Genomic DNA, 17378 nt, shown 5'->3' with positions numbered 1-17378 from the left:
TAAAAAATGATTTCTGTGAGCATTGGCTTATTTTACAATCAGTGGAGGCAAAGTTTTAGTCAACAGGGAATAGAGCTTTGTTACAGTCCTGGTCACATTATAGGAGAGGTCTACTTACATCAGAAAAATGCTGGTTTCAAAAATGTGTAAACTTAATTTGTCAAATCTTATTTGCTAACATTGATAAATTCAAGTTACCGACAAGGAAAGTTTAAGTTAAATGTACAGAACGTGTGTGTTACCATCTCTAATTTCTGTATGAACACTGTAGTTATATATTGAAGATCAATTATTTTGTTGAAGTATTCTCATGTATATTTGAGTAAATGCTGCCAAACTGGTGAAAGACTTTCCATTATAGTGCTATATCTCTTAACTCAGGGACTTTGTCCAGCATCTTTATACACAAGTAAGAAAACATTTCTTGTGAAGACTAGTAGAATAAAATAGGCATATTTTCTTTACTTAGGATTATGTATGCAGTGTTGTCACTAGAATTTAAGTCAAATGTAACGGTGGGCCTATAAAATTTTCCTATCACCATAATGTGGACATTCTTAATTCTACAAGGATTTCTATAAAGTGGAATGGCCAGGCGTGTATAACTTTCATACTATGTCTACTTGAACTGAAAATAACCAGTGGTATAATGACACATTTTGTCTTTCAAATTTGGGTTGTATCTAGACAGAACATTTTGACTTACAACACAAATACTGCTGATTTTCGGCTCATTACTAGTGGTAGCTGCAAACTGAGGCGACAAATTAAAGGTGTTTTTATACTGAGGCCTGTGCTAGTATTGCCAGTTCCCAGTGCGTGCGGCTTGCACAGCAGGCTCTAACCTGAAGGTAAACCTGGCGGATTCGATTTTAAAAACTGGTCTTCCTGGTTGCTTTTCCAAATCTATTATAAAAGCAACTTAAAAGTAACACAACATTAGTGTATTGATGCAGCATTAAAGGATCTTGGCTCAAGTATGATTTTTACTCTAGTAAACTGGTATCAATTCACTAAATTAAGTCTGGTGACAATACTTCAAGTATTTACACAAGGTGAGCAGTTCAGCTATGCTGACTCATAGGAAAATTATCAATCAGTTGATGCTGAGGGAAACTGTATGACTCAACCATGATGAAGTCATGTCCAGGAGCTCAATTCTGCATATCACTACTTGTGTTGTAATTTCTTGAACTAATAACCACACATCAAAAACATAATCTCTTGTCACCAATTTATTAAATAATCACAGAACTCATTTATTAAATGTCAAGATTTTTATTAGAGTGGTATTAAAAAAAAAATTCACATGTGATCAATGTTCCTGTAAGACAAAGAATGGAGTTGAAAGAACTCCTTTAAATATTGCACAGATTGAAATTGAAGACTTGAATAATTGGGTGGTCCCTTCAAATAACAAAAAACACCACCGTCATAAGGCACATTTGCATTTATCTCACTTATATACATGATCTGCAAAGCCCCTTTTTGCATTAACACTGAACCAAATTTTTAAAGCTTCCAACACAAGTAGCGTTTATGTAAAGCTCCTTTGTAGAACTCCAGGTATACAGTTTGGTCATGTATACGATTTACAGTGAAGGGCTGGTGTATGAAGCAAAGGTCTGTAGCTGCAAGATCAAACGTAAATGGTCTCCAAACAAAAGAGACCTTCTCTATGCATTGTGATCAGCCTAAATGCAGTTTGCAAGAATGGTTTGTTTGAAAGACAGTTCAAGCTGCCGGTTTCAGTCCCAATCTTACAATGTACCACTGCCACACACTGGAGACAAGCAGTATTTTGGTATGTAAAGGTCATAGGAAAGTCAACTTGAATGACTTACATTTTAAATTATTGGTTCCCCTTTTTTTTAAATCAGACTTTTTTCACAATACATTTTATGTGACTGTGTTGAGTGTCATCTACCAAACAAATTTTAGAATCTGAAAAATTAACTTATTTGAATCCCAAACTACCATACAGATGATGATCTTAGCACTATTTTTTAAAAAAAGTTTCACGTAACCTTTAACAATGTACATTTTTTAAAAAAAATCTTAAAAATCAAAAAGACAGCTACATTCACAGATAGAACTAACAAATAGAAATTAGTTTACCTTTTTTAATAGTTCTGTACTCAGTTACAAATGAATACCTCCGAGCTAATGTCACATTGCTATATCATAATCTATTGAGTAGTGATTAGAGGAAGTTGCCACTTTTATCCTACAATTTGCCTCTAACAGAACCACAATTTAAAGTTACAATTCTTCAGCTCAGTAGTAAAGATCCATTATATACAAATGAAAAAATATTCTACTAATATCTTATGATTCAGACGCTTTGCACGTTTTGAGGACTAAAGAACGTGCAAGAGAATTTCCAGTCCTGGTCATCCACACTACTTTGGGTTACCTTGACACTGCCCCTTTTGTTTTGTACTCAATACATCTGCTTCAATGACAGCAGTGTTATTTGAGAAAAACTACGATAAGACCAAATCTTAAAACATGAACTCTGCCACATTGGTCAGTCACCATAAAACCTGAAAAAATTAGGTAATCTGCAGTTCCTTGAAGTACAAGCACAGCTCATTTATATCTGCAGTCAAAAATACAGAATGCTAATAATGCTTACTATGTTGTAATCCCAGAATCTACAGTTTGCAGAGTGCAAAGCTACAATGAAGGCTCTGAGAATACTACTGAAAATAATTATTGCAACCCTTCAATTCAATGGGTCTACAATCAACCGGACAGCCATGAGAGATTTAACTTCCAGTTCAAGTGGGCAGACTTTTCAGGCTATTTCTCCAACCAGGAGAAATGCATTTTAATAGTCATTTCTCCAAGATTGATTTTATAACTATTAAGAAAAATGCTACTGCCCATCCACAGACTAGAACCAACCGACAAGTTTTTCATATCTACATTTCTACTCCCATTCCTTGATGCAGGTGTTTAAGATGATATCTTAATACTCTGTTTCTGAGATTCCAGTTCAGCAGCCTGCTGGAGTGCAACATCCACCAGCAACTGAAACCCACTGAAGTCCTGATGGAGCTCTGGTGGAGTGGGAGGAGGTGTGTTGAACAGTCCATTGTTGGGACTAGTTGAATCTGTGCACAGCACCAAAGTAGTGGTGTTATCAGTGTTAAACAGAGGTCGAACTAACTCTTGGTCAGTCAGTTTTGAGGTTTTCTTACTGTCATTGCTAGAATCTGGGCAGAAGAGTAAAGGCATATCCTTAACCATTGATGTTGTTGCATGGCAGATGACAGAAGGCCGAACAGATGCAGATAAAAGAGTGGAGGTGGTAGCTGAAGCAGAGTTTTCCAATGGGTTTGGTCCACCTATGCTTCGAGATGAGTTCAGTTCAGAGGACTTGCTTTTGCGAGAAATAGTGAATTGATGAGGGTCTTTGCCATCCTTCCGCAGCATATCTGGCAAAAGTCTTCTCCTCGCATTGATGAACCAGTTGGAAACCTTAAATTTGAAAGCAAAGGCAAATAGTTATTTAACACATTTTTTGTGTTTTCTCACTACAACAAAATAATAGGGAAGAAAAATCACACTACTAATTCAAAAATGTAAAGGTTAGATTTTTCTAATGTTGTAAAATCCAGCTAGTTGGAAATCCTCAGATAATGCCACTAGATTCAGTAACCTAACACCATCTGAATTAGTGTAATGTTAAGGATTTTTTGTTACATTCTTTGCACAAAGGTATGGAGTTGAGCCACCAGAAACCTTCACTCCCCCACCCCAGTCTCTCCCATTCAGAAACAGAGGTTATTTACTGCTCTCACTTCAGCTTTCTGGTTTACAGCACTTCTGGAAGACCCAGAGACCAGAAGACTAACAATCACATCAGAAGTTTCTAATTGTTTGGTGTCCACAATACTGGTTTAGATTATAAAAACTGTAACATTAAAATTCAAACTATTGCTATGGAGAGTCATTCTTCACCAGCCTGATTTCCCTTTCCTTTCTTTCTTTGCCCTTCTAATTTGTATTCCCTGCTGGTTCAATATGGTTACTACTGTGGTTTGAAGCTTCCTAGCAGCTGCAGCAGTTTTATTTGCTGATGGAACTGATCAGACCAGCTCTGTATCAGCATGTTTTGTGTAGGATCACAGAGATTAGGGAGCTCCATTTATAAAGGAGTTGTAAGATTTGATTTAAAGGGGTAGAAATTTTGAAGAGTGATACAGCAACTGTACAGTGCTCAAATCCTTCTATTTGCTGTAGCCCAGACAAAGCCCTTGTAAACAAGCAGTGATGTGAAAGCAGTTTGCCTATCCCAGAACACATGACAGCATGGGTGCATGCTATACACTGATCAGGTTGTGTAATTTGAAACCAGTGCTGAAGGAATTGCCATTATGGCCCTTCAAATGTGGACTGAGCAACTTAAATGTGTTGCACAAAGCATACTCAGTTCGTAGTGGGGGAGGGTGGTAATGACTGGAGTAGGCAGATGTAAGGCATCTATGGCACACATAGAAAAGGCAAAATGAGTGAAAACTGAATGCAAGACTATGCCTAAAATATACAAGCAACCCAAGACCCAGAATCATAGATTTTTGGCTGTGTAGTTAAAAATGTACAGCTTCACAAAATGTAACATTTCTAAAGTACTTATCAAGTAAATATTTTCTTCTGTCCTTTTTAAAGAGCATGGCCAGTCTCACTGCTTTTTTTTTTAAGATTTCACTTTTTTGCTTCAATATTTGGCCTTCTTTCATAATTTAGTAATTTATAATTTCATTGTAGAGATCCCCATGAAAGTCTGTTTACCAGAAATCTGAGCCCCTAACTTCTTAATATTGGGAGCCAAACAAAAAACACATTGTACATGTCATGGGATATTATGTTTGAAACTTGGAAATCAAGATAGTGGATTTTTACATGCAATTAGAAAGAATGGGTACACATCAAAGGTAAGCAGCAGAGGCTGCAGGGGAGGGGCAATTTTGCCTTCAGGGGCACTATTTAAATTCCTTTTATATTGTTCCTTTTAATTTAGATTCTGCAAGCTGTTTCCCAATGTTTATGCTGTTAAATCTATTTTCCATAGCAGATTCACAGATCCAAACCAGGCTACAGAAAACTGATTTAACAGCATAAACCGCAGAAGCCAACTCTAGGAATTCGAAATGAAATGTAAAAGCAACTTAAATGATTTTAGCTTACTGGCCAAAGCTGGACGCTTGCTTCAGCTGCCAATCAGAAACTTTAAAGGGAAAGTCCAGGCTGGATCACCGCTTTGATTTAACACACAGAAAACTCCTTTCTTGTAACATCCAGTTCCAGGCACTTGAGCAGATATTTATCAATCTGCCTACACAGTTAAGAAATGTCTCCAAACAATTTTTTAAATCCATCAAATCATATTAAAAAAGGTAAAAAAAAAACCTCTACTCATCCACTCCCAAACTACCATTAACGATTTTAGAAAACCAAAAAAAAAATCTACCATGAAGTATAGTAGTCCACATTTGAATTATATCCACTAAACCCATTTCAATTTGAAAGATGAACGTTAGGAATGTTTACTTTAACACATTCCCTGCAAGAAGTTTGAGGGAGCTCCCCTCACTTTCTTTTTCCAGCAGCGGAGACACAATTAGCAGATATTCATTACGGTTGGTGTTGGAATTAGAGGGAAACTTAACACCACATCTATGCACTCAGTAGGCCTTCGCTTTTGAAGACTCCACTTCCTGCAGTTGAAATAACCCTGTTTATACTGTGGGACAGATTCACCAACAAAAGAGAACAAAAAAGAACATGCCTTCAATGGGAGATGAAATCTTTCTTTTCCTCCTTCCTCCCCCCTCCGTGCCCCCTTCCACCACCCAACAGCCCTGATCTCCTGTTCAGTACTTATGTTTTTTTGAAAAAACGCTTATTGATTGGATGTTGGTGTTGGAGAATGAGTCACTTTCCATTTTGATCACCTAAGTGCCAACATCAAGTACTCCCAGGTCAGTAATAGCATGTTTGGAATGCACAGTAAACTTCTTCCTCTTCCAGCCCGATTAATGTACCCTCCTGCATCAACAACAACTTGCATTTATATAGCACCTTTAACTTGGTAAAACGTCCCAAGGCGTTTCACAGGTGCATAATCAGACAAAAATTGACACCAAGCCAAACAAGGAGACATTAGACAGGTATCCAAAAGCTTCATCTAAGAGGTAGGTTTTAAGGAGAGCCTTAAAGGAGGAGAGAGGTGGGGAGGTTTAGGGAGGGAATTCCAGACCTTGGGGCCTAGATGGCTGAAGACACAGCTGTCAATGGTGGGGAGAAGGAAGTGGGGATCAGTGTCACATTTTTCCATATCCCTTGCCTGTAATCCTATAGCCCCTCTTAAGTGAGATTTTCTATTTAATACCAAATTGGGGACAGTTTTGTTCTTATGGAAGAGGAAGCAGATTAAAACTTTCCGGTGACTTTCATCCCATTATTCTGCGCTGGATTTGAAACCAGAAGTGGAAGACTACCATCTAAACCAGTGCACCAACCACTCTTGTTTTAAATCAGCTTTTTAATTCATATTGAGGGTGGTAAAGTGGGATTCTGTTTTTAAATCAGTCCACACACTTCAGGTATGTACGCACTATGATGGGCTGGTATGAATGCACACATTTTTTCTAAGTAAGTCCCCCTCCCCTACCTAACCCTTTGATTTTACTACGGAGGAGAATGTTGATAAGGTAAAAGCTGCCAAACGTACTAAGTGAGAGGGTAAAAGGCAGGTATGCATTTTTTTTTGTAACCTTCATAAGTTTAGCAGTTGGATCCTGGCAGCCTCTATATTTGCAAACAAAACCTGGAAATGCTGGAAACACTCAGCAAGTCAAGCAGCATCTGTAAAGAAAGGAAAAATGTTGATGTTTTAGGCGTAGCCCTTCATCAGAAATACTCCTGTTCTGAATGAAGGGCTATGCCTGAAACTTCATCATTTTTCCTTTCTACAGATGCTGCCCGACTTGGAGTGTTTCTAGCATTTTCTGTTTGTGTTTCAGATTTCCAGCATCAGTAGCATTTTTTCCCTCTATATTTGCAAAATTAAATCAAACTTTTTTTAGGCATTTGATTTCAGATTTCCAGCACTTTGAGTTTTATTTTATTTTCAAGCAATTTGACTCCCATTTATAAACAAGTTCTTGGTCTTTTAAATAGAAGTTTGTGTGAGCATTGTATTGGGAGGTAATTACTACTGCTGGGTCCCGACATAGGGGACTTGGAGCTGGCAGCAACACCAAAGATATCTTGCCAGGTTCACTAAGACTTGGAAGACATTCTAAAAGAAATAGGTCTTTACAACCACTGGCTTCTGGCAAGTTTACTTTGGTTTTGCCACTGGCTGAGCTAGATCCAGTGGCACTCATATGGCACTTAGCCGAATATAAAAGCAGCTTTAAACAGTAGCTGCAAGCTCTCACACATCTGACTATCAGCAAATAGATGCTAACGATCTCACCCAAAGCAGTTAATTACTATGTCAAGTAAGCGAAAATTATCTACTTTGAAACAGGATTTGGTTGTGTTACTAAAACAAAACAAACCAGTTCTAGAAATCAGGTATTGTAAAACTTTCCAACAAAGAGAGCCCTCTTCTGCAGCTCTCCAGATGCCTCAACTGGTAACTCTGGATCCTGGCCATACAGACCAGAAAAGTGCCACATACAACTGAGGGGCTGAATATCCGAAATATCGATTTGTGTTCTCGTGGCAAATGCTACCTGACCTGATTATTTCCAATGTTTGCTGATTTGTCCCACATTCAACTGCTGGTTCTTTTAAAAGGGAAACAAAAATAATCAGAAAATGGTGGCAACACTCAGGTCAGTCAGCATCAGCAGAGAGAACACAGAAGTTAATGTTTCAGGTGTAGACCCTTTGTCAGACTTGTTTCAGACTTCCAGCATCTGCAGTTTTTTTGCTTTTTCTATCCTTTAAAAGGGAATTAGATAATTGCTTGGAAAAAAAACACTGTTAAAGTGTAAGTTAAACAAGTAGAAATAGTGGGATTGAATTTGGTAGCTTGTCAAGAAAAATACTGGTGCAGATTCTATAGGTTAAATGATATAGCATAGAAAGAAACCATTCTATGATTCTATGGTCTGTGTTGATTTAACTGAGGCCAGAGCAGTGGCAGAGAATTTAAAAGTGGAAAATAAAGACTGCCTCTTCTGATCACCATCTGGTGACAGGATGGGACTCAGTTGTGATGTACTCCACAGAAGAATAGCCTGCCAACACTCGCTGTCTAGGGTCACAAATGAATAGCGGTCACTTGGGTAGGGTACTGGAGAAATAGGGGTGGAGTAGAAATGCACTCTCTTTTACTACATAGCCCAAGTTATTATGAGTGTGGCGTGGTACAGATCACTAAGGCAGTAGTTTCATGCTTGTGTGGGGGAACCCCCCTACACTTACTACTATGCTCCCAGAGAACCTCCATTCTAAATTCTGAAAGACAGAAGCAAGGTACCCAAAGGAAAATAGTGCTATCATTCCAGAAAACATTTTATACACATACATACACACAGGAACAACAATGAAGTGCTACTAAGTCAACAAATATGGAAATCTGATGGCCTTGTGACCCCTTCCCCAGAAGTCATACTAGGGGGCAAAAATTTGAGTCTTCTACTGCTGTAAGGGTCGAAAAAAACCTCAAGATTTCTGTTCAAATAAGATACTACATCAGCACATTCTAAAAAGAATGTGCTGTAGGCTATCCCGACTTAAGCCACAGGAATTTTTACTGTTGCAATCCATTTTTAAAAAGTTCCTTTTGCTCTATCTACTTTGATAATTTTTTTAACTAGTGCCTTCTTTATGAATAACCTATGAACAACCCAACTGAAAACAGATTAAGTTTTTCACGAACATGAATCAACTTCAGTTTCTAACCACATAAATGAAAACACTGGATTAGTGAGGAATGAGTGAGCCAGCCTCCATTTAAGATTTTCAGGTGAGCCTAACCTAAACACAACCCTAATCCATCAAAAACTCTGAAACCCACAGCTGAACTGCTGCATTTGAGGAGCCCTAGATGCTATATGCACTTTGCTAGGTCTTTCGGATGCTAAAATTAAGCTGACATCTGATATGATCCACCTTTTGTTGCACAGGGTAGAGACCAAATTTTTCATTTCAAATGCATTCCAATAGGAATGGATACTCCATCAAGGGCAGGATTTGTGCTAGAATTAATTTTGGAAACTGCAGGGTAAACAGGATGTGGATTCACCTCTGACGTCTACTTCCCAGCAGCCTACTTTTTGTCAGTGAAGTAATCTATCACAGGGACACATATGCATCGCAGGCTGCAGTGTGTATGTGCACATAGAAATATACGTCAAAAGAACAGACCCATCTGGATCACAGCACAGGCACCCCACTGAGATCTTGCAATCGTACTTCTTTTTATAACCGAGGTTCTTTGAAAAGTGGCTCTGAGGATTTGCAGTTTCTCCTTCCTATTGGTGAAACCGCCTTTTTATGCTGCAGGGTGGTTTAGCAACAGAAGTGGGGGGAAAAGATGTGGCCATCAACAGTCCACCTGCATCAAGCCGCTCATTTCTGCATTTCCAGTTGTAGTGGTTTTTAGATGACTGACCATTATCTTAACTTGTGTTTTTATGAAAAATTCCACAAGAATGTTTAAAAGTTTTCTTTTGCCCCATATCTCCTGAAGATACTAATTCACCCCTTATACCACAGGTGCTTACAACCCTCCAGTACCTTGACTAAATGGTTATTCTTCACATGTAAACTCAACATGCTAACTCAACCATGGGGGAGCAACACAACCAGGACCAATCATTACCCAACAACCCCATGCATGCACTTTCCAGAAGGGATCATTGGATAGTAATCAGTAATGGAAACCATGGCTGACTTTCTTCCCTCTCTCCATCTTGGGCTAACGGAGGCATATTGTATTGTCTGTACCAATGCACCCCAACAGAGATCAGTGCCAACTCTACACAGAGCAGAGATTGAAACTTAGGCCTTGCTGGTTCTATGGCTTACTCCCTCATCAGTGGGAGTTAAGAAGTGTTTTTAATATTTATACATCAACTGCTGTGAGTACACATACAAGGTTATTTCTCCACTGTTTTATTGAGAAAGCTTCAGAACAACAGAGGTAATCATGCTCACAGCCACTTTTTCAGGTTACAATAGCACTTTTTTGCACACTGATTTTCAAAGTCCGTGAAAAGGAGGAGATCCATTTAGGATGTTTATAAGCAAATCTTTGTATGACTGTTATAAATGAGGCATATAAGGGAACTACAGCATTAAAAATCAGCTTCTGTATCCTGAATTCAAATACTAGTTTTTCCAACAGAAGGCACTGTAAACCAAGTATTATGCATTGGGAAACTTGGCTTGACACAATGTACATATTTGCACTGGCCTTAGGAACAAATGCTTCCACACCTCCCCCCTCTCAAATGCTCCTTTATTTTTGACCACTGGTCACATTTGCAATGCAGTGATTTTGTTGCAACTTAAACAGCCCCATGCGAGTATTTTGCATCAAGCGTTAGCATTTGTGAATTTGGAGAACAGACAAACAATGAGGAAGAAACAAAAGAAAGGCAAATCAATACAATACAAACTTTAACCTGTAAATCATCACTATTGTGGGTAAAAAGAGATAATGTGACTCAATGGGAGAGTAACAATGAACAGGAAGTATGTTTTAGAACAGTAGAAAATAAACTAAAATTTACACTTAAGATTCTTAAATTGGGAGTAACTTGCTCCCTTTTAAAGATTTTGTGTTGAGCCAGCTGTGAAACCAACAAAGCATTTTGTTACTGGGAGGGTAGGCGGCAAGGAAATCACTTCTAGAAAGAAAGACTTGCATTTATATAGCGCCTTGCACAACCTCTGGATGTCCCAAAGCACTTTGCAGCCAATTAAATAGTTTAAGTGCAGTTGCTGTTGTAATGTACCAGCCAATTTGCACACAGCAAGCTCCCACAAATACCAATGAAATAAGTGACCAGACCATCTTTTTTTTTTAGGTGTTGATTGAAGGATGATGTTAACCAGGACACTGGGAGAACTCCCCTGCTTTTCTTTGAAATGCCCTGGCATCTTTTACATCCACCTGAGAGGGTTGACGGGGTTTAACATCTAATCCGAAAGAGGGTACCTCCAACAGTGCAACACTTCCTCAGTACAGCACAGAAGTGCCAGTCTAGATTATGTGCTCAAGTCTCTCGAATAGGGCTTGAACCCACAACTTTCTGATTCAGAGGTGCGAGTACTACCAACAACATTTCAGTGCCTCACGCTAAACAATGTTACAACATTAATTTAGGTAAAATAATTACTACTTTATACAAGCACACTAGTTGGTCTGTGACGTGGCTCATGGTTAGTCTGGAGTACAGTTTTGATGATTAGTTGCTAAGATGCAGCAGTGTTTAATCTTGCCCGTCCATTTTAGGCCACTGCTCAGGTACTGCCTGCGAGGAAGTGGTCTAAATCATCCTGAGGCTAATGGATGAAGGAAGTTTCTGTAGTTTGAGCTGCTTGTAAATCCCCAGCTCCTGCTTATGGAGAAAGGCTATGGTATCAAGGTCGGAGAAATAACTGATATGCTTGCTCTTTTCTTCCCCCAATATACTAATGACACTTGTAAGTCTGATGTCTGAAGTGTGACAGGCACGCAATGGACCCAAGATCATTTTTGATAAAATAGAAACGTTAGTCTACATAAGTCACTTCAAAAAGTAATTAATTGTATACTTTGAGACAAAGACGTGAAAGATGTGATTTTGATGCAAGATTATTAAGAACATAGACTGATCAAATTACATCTATCTGAAAATATTATGGCAGAGGATTAACAGTGGCAGACTCCACTTACAACAGCATCATCTGTGTAACTGACGGTATCATGAGAGGCTAACTGATACACTGGTTTAAAGGTCAATCTTTTGTTGCTTTGCAACTCTATAAAAGGCAGCAATCTTTTTTTTAAATCAAACATCTACCTGACATTTACTACATGTGCAGTCATTTTTGTTTACATACTTTGGTGGTGCACCCAATGGAAAGTTGGGCTTGGTGGAAATGAATCCCATCGTAACCAGGACATGCAGTGAATGTAACCTGAATGTGAAGGCTTAGCTCATCATTAATTACAAGGAAATACTAGATATCCTAACCCAACATCTGCTGCTCATAACTCATTTACTTAGAATCAGCCATTCGATTACAGCATGGAAAAATACTTGATTTGCATTCTGTATGGCTCCTGGAATCTGTACACACCGGGCATACTGAGGGAATTGGAGGGGACTCATTTTTGCTGCTTCCATAAGAACACACTTTTTAAGGAAGTGAAAAAGATGCTTGTTATCCTTCAAACGAAGGCACAAAAGAACTCACTCTTCCTGATAAATACACCCTTGAATCCCTAGTAGCACGATTTAATTAAATATTTTGGTAATGCATGCCTAACTCGGGAATTCACCAGTGAAGTTATCTCTCTAACAGGTAGGCAACTAAATATTTTAAAATGTTGTTTTGGAAGCACCTTTTAAATATATCTTGAAACTCAATTATTTTTCAAGACAGCTAAAGCTTATAGTAAACACAATACCAACAGGAGTTTCTCTTCCTAACTCCTATGAGACAGATGAGACCACAGGCAACAAACACTGACAGGAAATGGCTTTCGTAACAATGTTCCAGACCAACATGGGCATGTCAACTGAGTTAATATTTTGACTGCTGCACACTGAGACTGCCAGAGACATCACGAGTGTACGAGGCTCTTCCTTTCATCCCATGCTTTTCAGTCAATTGGTTATAAACTTGCCTCCAAACCAGTTTAAAGATCTATTTTACTGCTTTGGTCTGTAATAAAATGTCCATTTAAGTCTCAGTCACAGCTCTCTGTAAATTTAATAGGACCACATGAAAGAAAAAAAGCTTAGATCGATTACAAGAAATCACAAAGACTGTGGCCATGTGACAACAGAGTTCCATGTAGGAACTGGTTGGTTTCACTTTTACTAATAGCTTCAACAATCAGCTGTATGTCCCAAAACTCTAAAACAGACACATTCAATGACTGGAGATTAGCCAGGACCATATTACAATATCTCATGTTAGAAAAACGTCCTTAAAAAGTGAATAAACTCCAATCCGTCATGTTAACATGTTTAAAAACTGTAGCAGCATCAACAAAAACAACCTGCGTTTATGTAACACCTTTAAACGCAGGAAAACGTCCCAAGTTACTTCAAAGGCATGAGGAAAAATGGACACCAAGCCAAATGAGAAAATATTAAGGGGGGGGGGAAGCAAATGCTGGCTTAAAGAGGAGGTTTTAACGAGGGTCTTCCAGAGCATGGAACCTCAGTGGCCAAAGGCATAGCTACCAATGGTGGGGAGTAGGGAGGGGGGGATACACACAAGCCCAAATACTCTACAACAGTCAGGAGTTTTTTTTTTTGAGTGCAATGCTCCCTCATTACATACATGTGTTCATAAAGTAAAGGCAAGAACAGATCACCATATCCATCAACACTCACCCTGTTAGTAAGACTAACTCCTGGAGAAGGTGATAAAAAAACAAACAATGGCCGAAGGAAACTCCCCCACCCCCTAAGGCAATCAAGCCAAGCTGCAGATTAAGGTTATTCCATGGTGCATCACTAGAAATATTCAAACTACCCCCAGCCAATATGTTCTTAGGAACACAAGACCATACAGCAGGGGTGTCCAACCTGCTGCCCTTGACAGTCTGGCCCTTGAAGACCAAGTAACTCAATCCTATTTGAATTTAGATTTCTTATTTGCTGATTTGTCCTGTTTGAATTGCATGGCTCTGGGGGTTTGGAATAGGATGATTTTAGCACTGTTGCCTCATTGGTGAATAAATCCTGAATCATAACACCGAGATCTGTTCACCGAGATCTGTTGGTATCAGCTGCTTGAGATAAAGGCAAATTTACTGAACATGGATCTAAACTTTATATGTGGCCCCTGAGGCTCTGGCATACATCGAACACCCCTGCTAAACCCAACAGTCAGACTTCTTAATGCACTTTACCTTTAATACTCTTAATTCTTTTTAAGGCTTCTGCCACCGCCCCCCAATGTGTCTCCTGGGTCACACGTCATCCTTGACAGACAGGCTGTTCCCAGGTCTCTCTCTATGCCACTTTAAAGCTGATTGTTTGGGAGAGGCACAAGAGCAATCTGAGGATTACCCTCCCCCTGATTTCCCCTCCCTACCAGTGGAATAGCACCTTGCCTCCATGGCACAGCCTAGGTCAGGAACTCAAGTGGAGGAGGGTAGTCAGGCGCAGCCAAATATCCATACTCTGACCACCACATTACCACGCTCTCCTAATTTGGTTAAATCTAAAGTGGACACTGACCACAAAAATCTAGTGCTTCAAACGCGATGAATTGCCATTGAAACAACAACTTAGAAGTCTTAACCACACACTGATCCCATTGCCCTACCTGCAAGACTGTTAGATTCGCCTGTCCAGACAGGCTCAGCTTCTCTTGCTCCGATGGATAGGCGTTCAGTCGGTGTTCGTACAGCCAGTCCCGCAGGATCTTCACCGACTCTTTGGAAAAAATCACGTGTCTTTTCCTCTTTTTGGAATTCGCCATGTCCGAAGACAAGCTGCTGCCGTCGTCTTCCCCCATCTCAGAGTCCGACATGGTCATGTCCCCTGGCCGCCTCTGGCTACTGGTGAAGGCTGCAGACAGAGAGAGAGAGAGAGAGAGGCAACGACCAAGCGTTAGTTACCAGGCGTTACTCACACATCATAAACTACAACACAAAGCCAACGAGCACCGACCATTCGGGGCCGATCACAACCCAGTCCCCACTTAAAACAAAAAGATTGGGGGAGGGAAGGGAGAGGGAATTAAAAAAAAGTTTAAAAGTTGCTCGGAAAGCAGTGAAGCGGAACGAAGTCCCTCTCACTCCGCATTGTTTCCCTTTCAAGAAACAAATAAACGTGCTCTTTATCAGCCAAAAGGAAAATCTTTCAATGATCTCTTAACGGTAGAAACATCTCGCCACCATCCTGTTTAAAACTCTTGACAAACAGATTTTAAAATACATATGTATTTTTATTTATATATAGATATGAAAAGCAGATAATAAACTTAGGAACAAACTTTGCCGCCATTGACAAGTGGCTGAACACTGTCCCTTTTGTTGCTGTGAAACAGGAACTTGCGCGGGTAATCCCAGCTCAAACTAACCCCATCTGTCAGATCAACACTCCCAAGAGGAAGTTCTGTAACTTAAAATAAACTTTTTTTTTTGGTTGGGGTTGTGGCGGGGGGGGGGGGGGGGAGGAGAGAAGTTAAGTCTGCAAAGTTTCACGATTTAAAGCCTCGTGTCAAGAAATCCCAGGTTTCTGGTTAGTGGACTAACTCCATTCTCCCCCATGGGTTTTTTTTTTGTATTTTTAAGAAGAAGGCTTTGGGGACGCGTGGTTCGCAACAACAACAAAAGGAGCCGATCACGCCGCCGACTTCAGCGCTTCGGATAAAAGATGCCATGCTTTTACCTCCTTTTACAAGCAAGGCATCTGGAGAGCCATTCCGCATGCAAGGCCACTCAGTGCACAGATGGGACTCCATGCATTTTCTCCCAAAAACGACTTTAGCAAAAAAAAAAGGTTCGCCACCAGATTCACAGCCGGTAGGGGTGGATGATGGGGGGGGGGGGGGGGGAAAGAGAAAAAAATAAATAATCCCAGAGCAACCAGCAAAAAAAAACCCCAACCTAACAGCAACCTCCAGCCCTCCTATTGTTTAGGACGCCAGCGCTTTGACAGCGTGCCAGTTACAGTTCCCTGCACCAAGGTCACACCTAACCTACCTTTCCTTGCAGCTTTCATCTTGTTCCACTTTTAGTGTTTCAGTCGGACGATGGAGTTTGGATTCTGCAAGCTTCATGCAAAAAAAAAAGTGCAAAGGGAGGGGAAGGAGCTGAGCACGTTATGTGTGTTGTGTGTGTGTGTGTGTGTAGTGCTGCTGCTGCTCCACTCGCCTTCCCCCTCCCACTCACTCACTCCCCCACTGCGAGGACAGCGTGGCGCAGTTAAACAAAGCTCTCGCTTGCTTGCTTGCCTCTCTCTCTCTCTCTCTCTCTACCTGCTGCTGATCTCCCGATCGCAGTGCTGATGGGCGCCTCCACTCCACTCCTGACAACTCTCTGACAGCTCACCCCGGAAACGACCTGGCCACTGACGTCACCTGCAATCACAACTTGCTTTGGGAGCTGCAACCCGGCAGCAACGTGACTGACACAGAGAGAGAGAGGGAGAGGGAGAGGGAGAGGGCTCCAGTCCTGTCACAACTTCCACGCAATCCACATTCCCCATTACTGCAGCAGCAATGGATCACTTGGAACTATTATTAAATTATGTTTGACGGCTACTACACGCCAGAGCCTCGTGTAATGATTTTGTTTAACAAAAGCTTTTATTTTCTCTCTCTCTCTCTCTCTCTGGGGAGGGGGTGGGGGAGAAGCAATAGGACAATAATGGCTTGTTATGCAGACCAAAAATAGTAATTAATCTAAACCATCGTTGTGTTTGGCTGTAAACATCGAACAAAATGTATCCGTTTTAAAGGAGTAGTCTTCATTTTAAAGTAAAACCCTTTTCATGTTTGCCAAATACACACACGGTGCAAAATACATTTAGAAAGGACAGTGGAGACCAGACTTGGTGATGAATGCTCAATATGTTTGTGTGATATTTTCAAAATCCGCTAGGTGCTAACGCATTTCAAATAAAGGGGTTAATGTTATATAAACACATTAAGCGCTGGTATATCATATCGCAAACAGTAATTTCTAGGCTTTTACTGCAGAAGCATTTTTGTCGCTTGCATATGATGTCATTGTGATGAAATGATGGGTTCATTCCTTCTCCCCAGCGTTGAACATTTTTTGCTTGATGTTTTTTCAGCTATAAAGCAAAACTAATTATAATGTATAGTTTTTTAAAAATCCACAGCCCTTATGGTCTTCAACGCACATCCTGCGGCAAATGAGCTTCAAGGCCTTCACCAGTGCCACCAAGCCCACTCCTGGGAGGTGGGGGTGTGACTTGGCCTGAGGATGATTTGCTTGCTGAAGTTTTTTATTCTGTTTGCCACCCCCCTCCTCAACTCTTCTCTGCATCACAGCTGAGATCTTGGTGGTGTGGGCGATTGAACTTGTATATCTACTTCTGAGGCTCTGTCTATTAGTGTTGTAGAGTGTTATGCCACTATGCAATAAGACATCCTGCCCTCCCACTGCCAATTTAATTTTTGGCAGAATTAGGGTGGGCGGC

General features: G+C 40.2%; 1 protein-coding gene across 4 annotated transcripts; it reads right to left on the bottom strand.

The window, feature by feature from the left end:
* Positions 1–1273: 1273 nt before the first annotated feature.
* Positions 1274–16285, bottom strand: LOC137335438 (homeobox protein TGIF2-like). 4 transcript variants are annotated; one of them, XM_068000789.1, is made up of 3 exons: positions 16189–16285; positions 14530–14774; positions 1274–3486 (listed from the first exon to the last, which is right to left on the bottom strand). In XM_068000789.1, exons 2-3 carry the CDS (start codon positions 14740–14742, stop codon positions 2962–2964), a joined length of 738 nt encoding a protein of 245 aa, XP_067856890.1. In that variant the 5' UTR covers positions 14743–14774; positions 16189–16285; the 3' UTR covers positions 1274–2961. The 4 variants fall into 4 exon arrangements, with proteins under 4 accessions (XP_067856890.1, XP_067856889.1, XP_067856888.1 ...); XM_068000788.1 differs by lacking the exon at positions 16189–16285 and adding an exon at positions 15914–16181; XM_068000787.1 differs by lacking the exon at positions 16189–16285 and adding an exon at positions 15600–15687.
* Positions 16286–17378: the final 1093 nt, after the last annotated feature.

This window comes from Heptranchias perlo, chromosome 19, assembly GCF_035084215.1.
Source record: "Heptranchias perlo isolate sHepPer1 chromosome 19, sHepPer1.hap1, whole genome shotgun sequence".
Classification (NCBI taxonomy): Eukaryota; Metazoa; Chordata; class Chondrichthyes; order Hexanchiformes; family Hexanchidae; genus Heptranchias; species Heptranchias perlo.
Note: the sequence above shows the minus strand (reverse complement) of the source record. Positions and strands in the feature narration are given on the sequence as shown.

Excerpts from the sequence above, each read along its gene's own strand:
- LOC137335438 (XM_068000787.1), bottom strand. The coding sequence starts at position 15,672 with ATGGAGTCCCATCTGTGCACTGAGTGGCCTTGCATGCGGAATGGCTCT. Across the intron at positions 14,775-15,599 it reads TGCCTTGCTTGTAAAAGGAG|CCTTCACCAGTAGCCAGAGG; the intron begins GTAAAAGCATGG and ends CTCTGTCTGCAG. Across the intron at positions 3,487-14,529 it reads CGAATCTAACAGTCTTGCAG|GTTTCCAACTGGTTCATCAA; the intron begins GTAGGGCAATGG and ends TTCAAATTTAAG.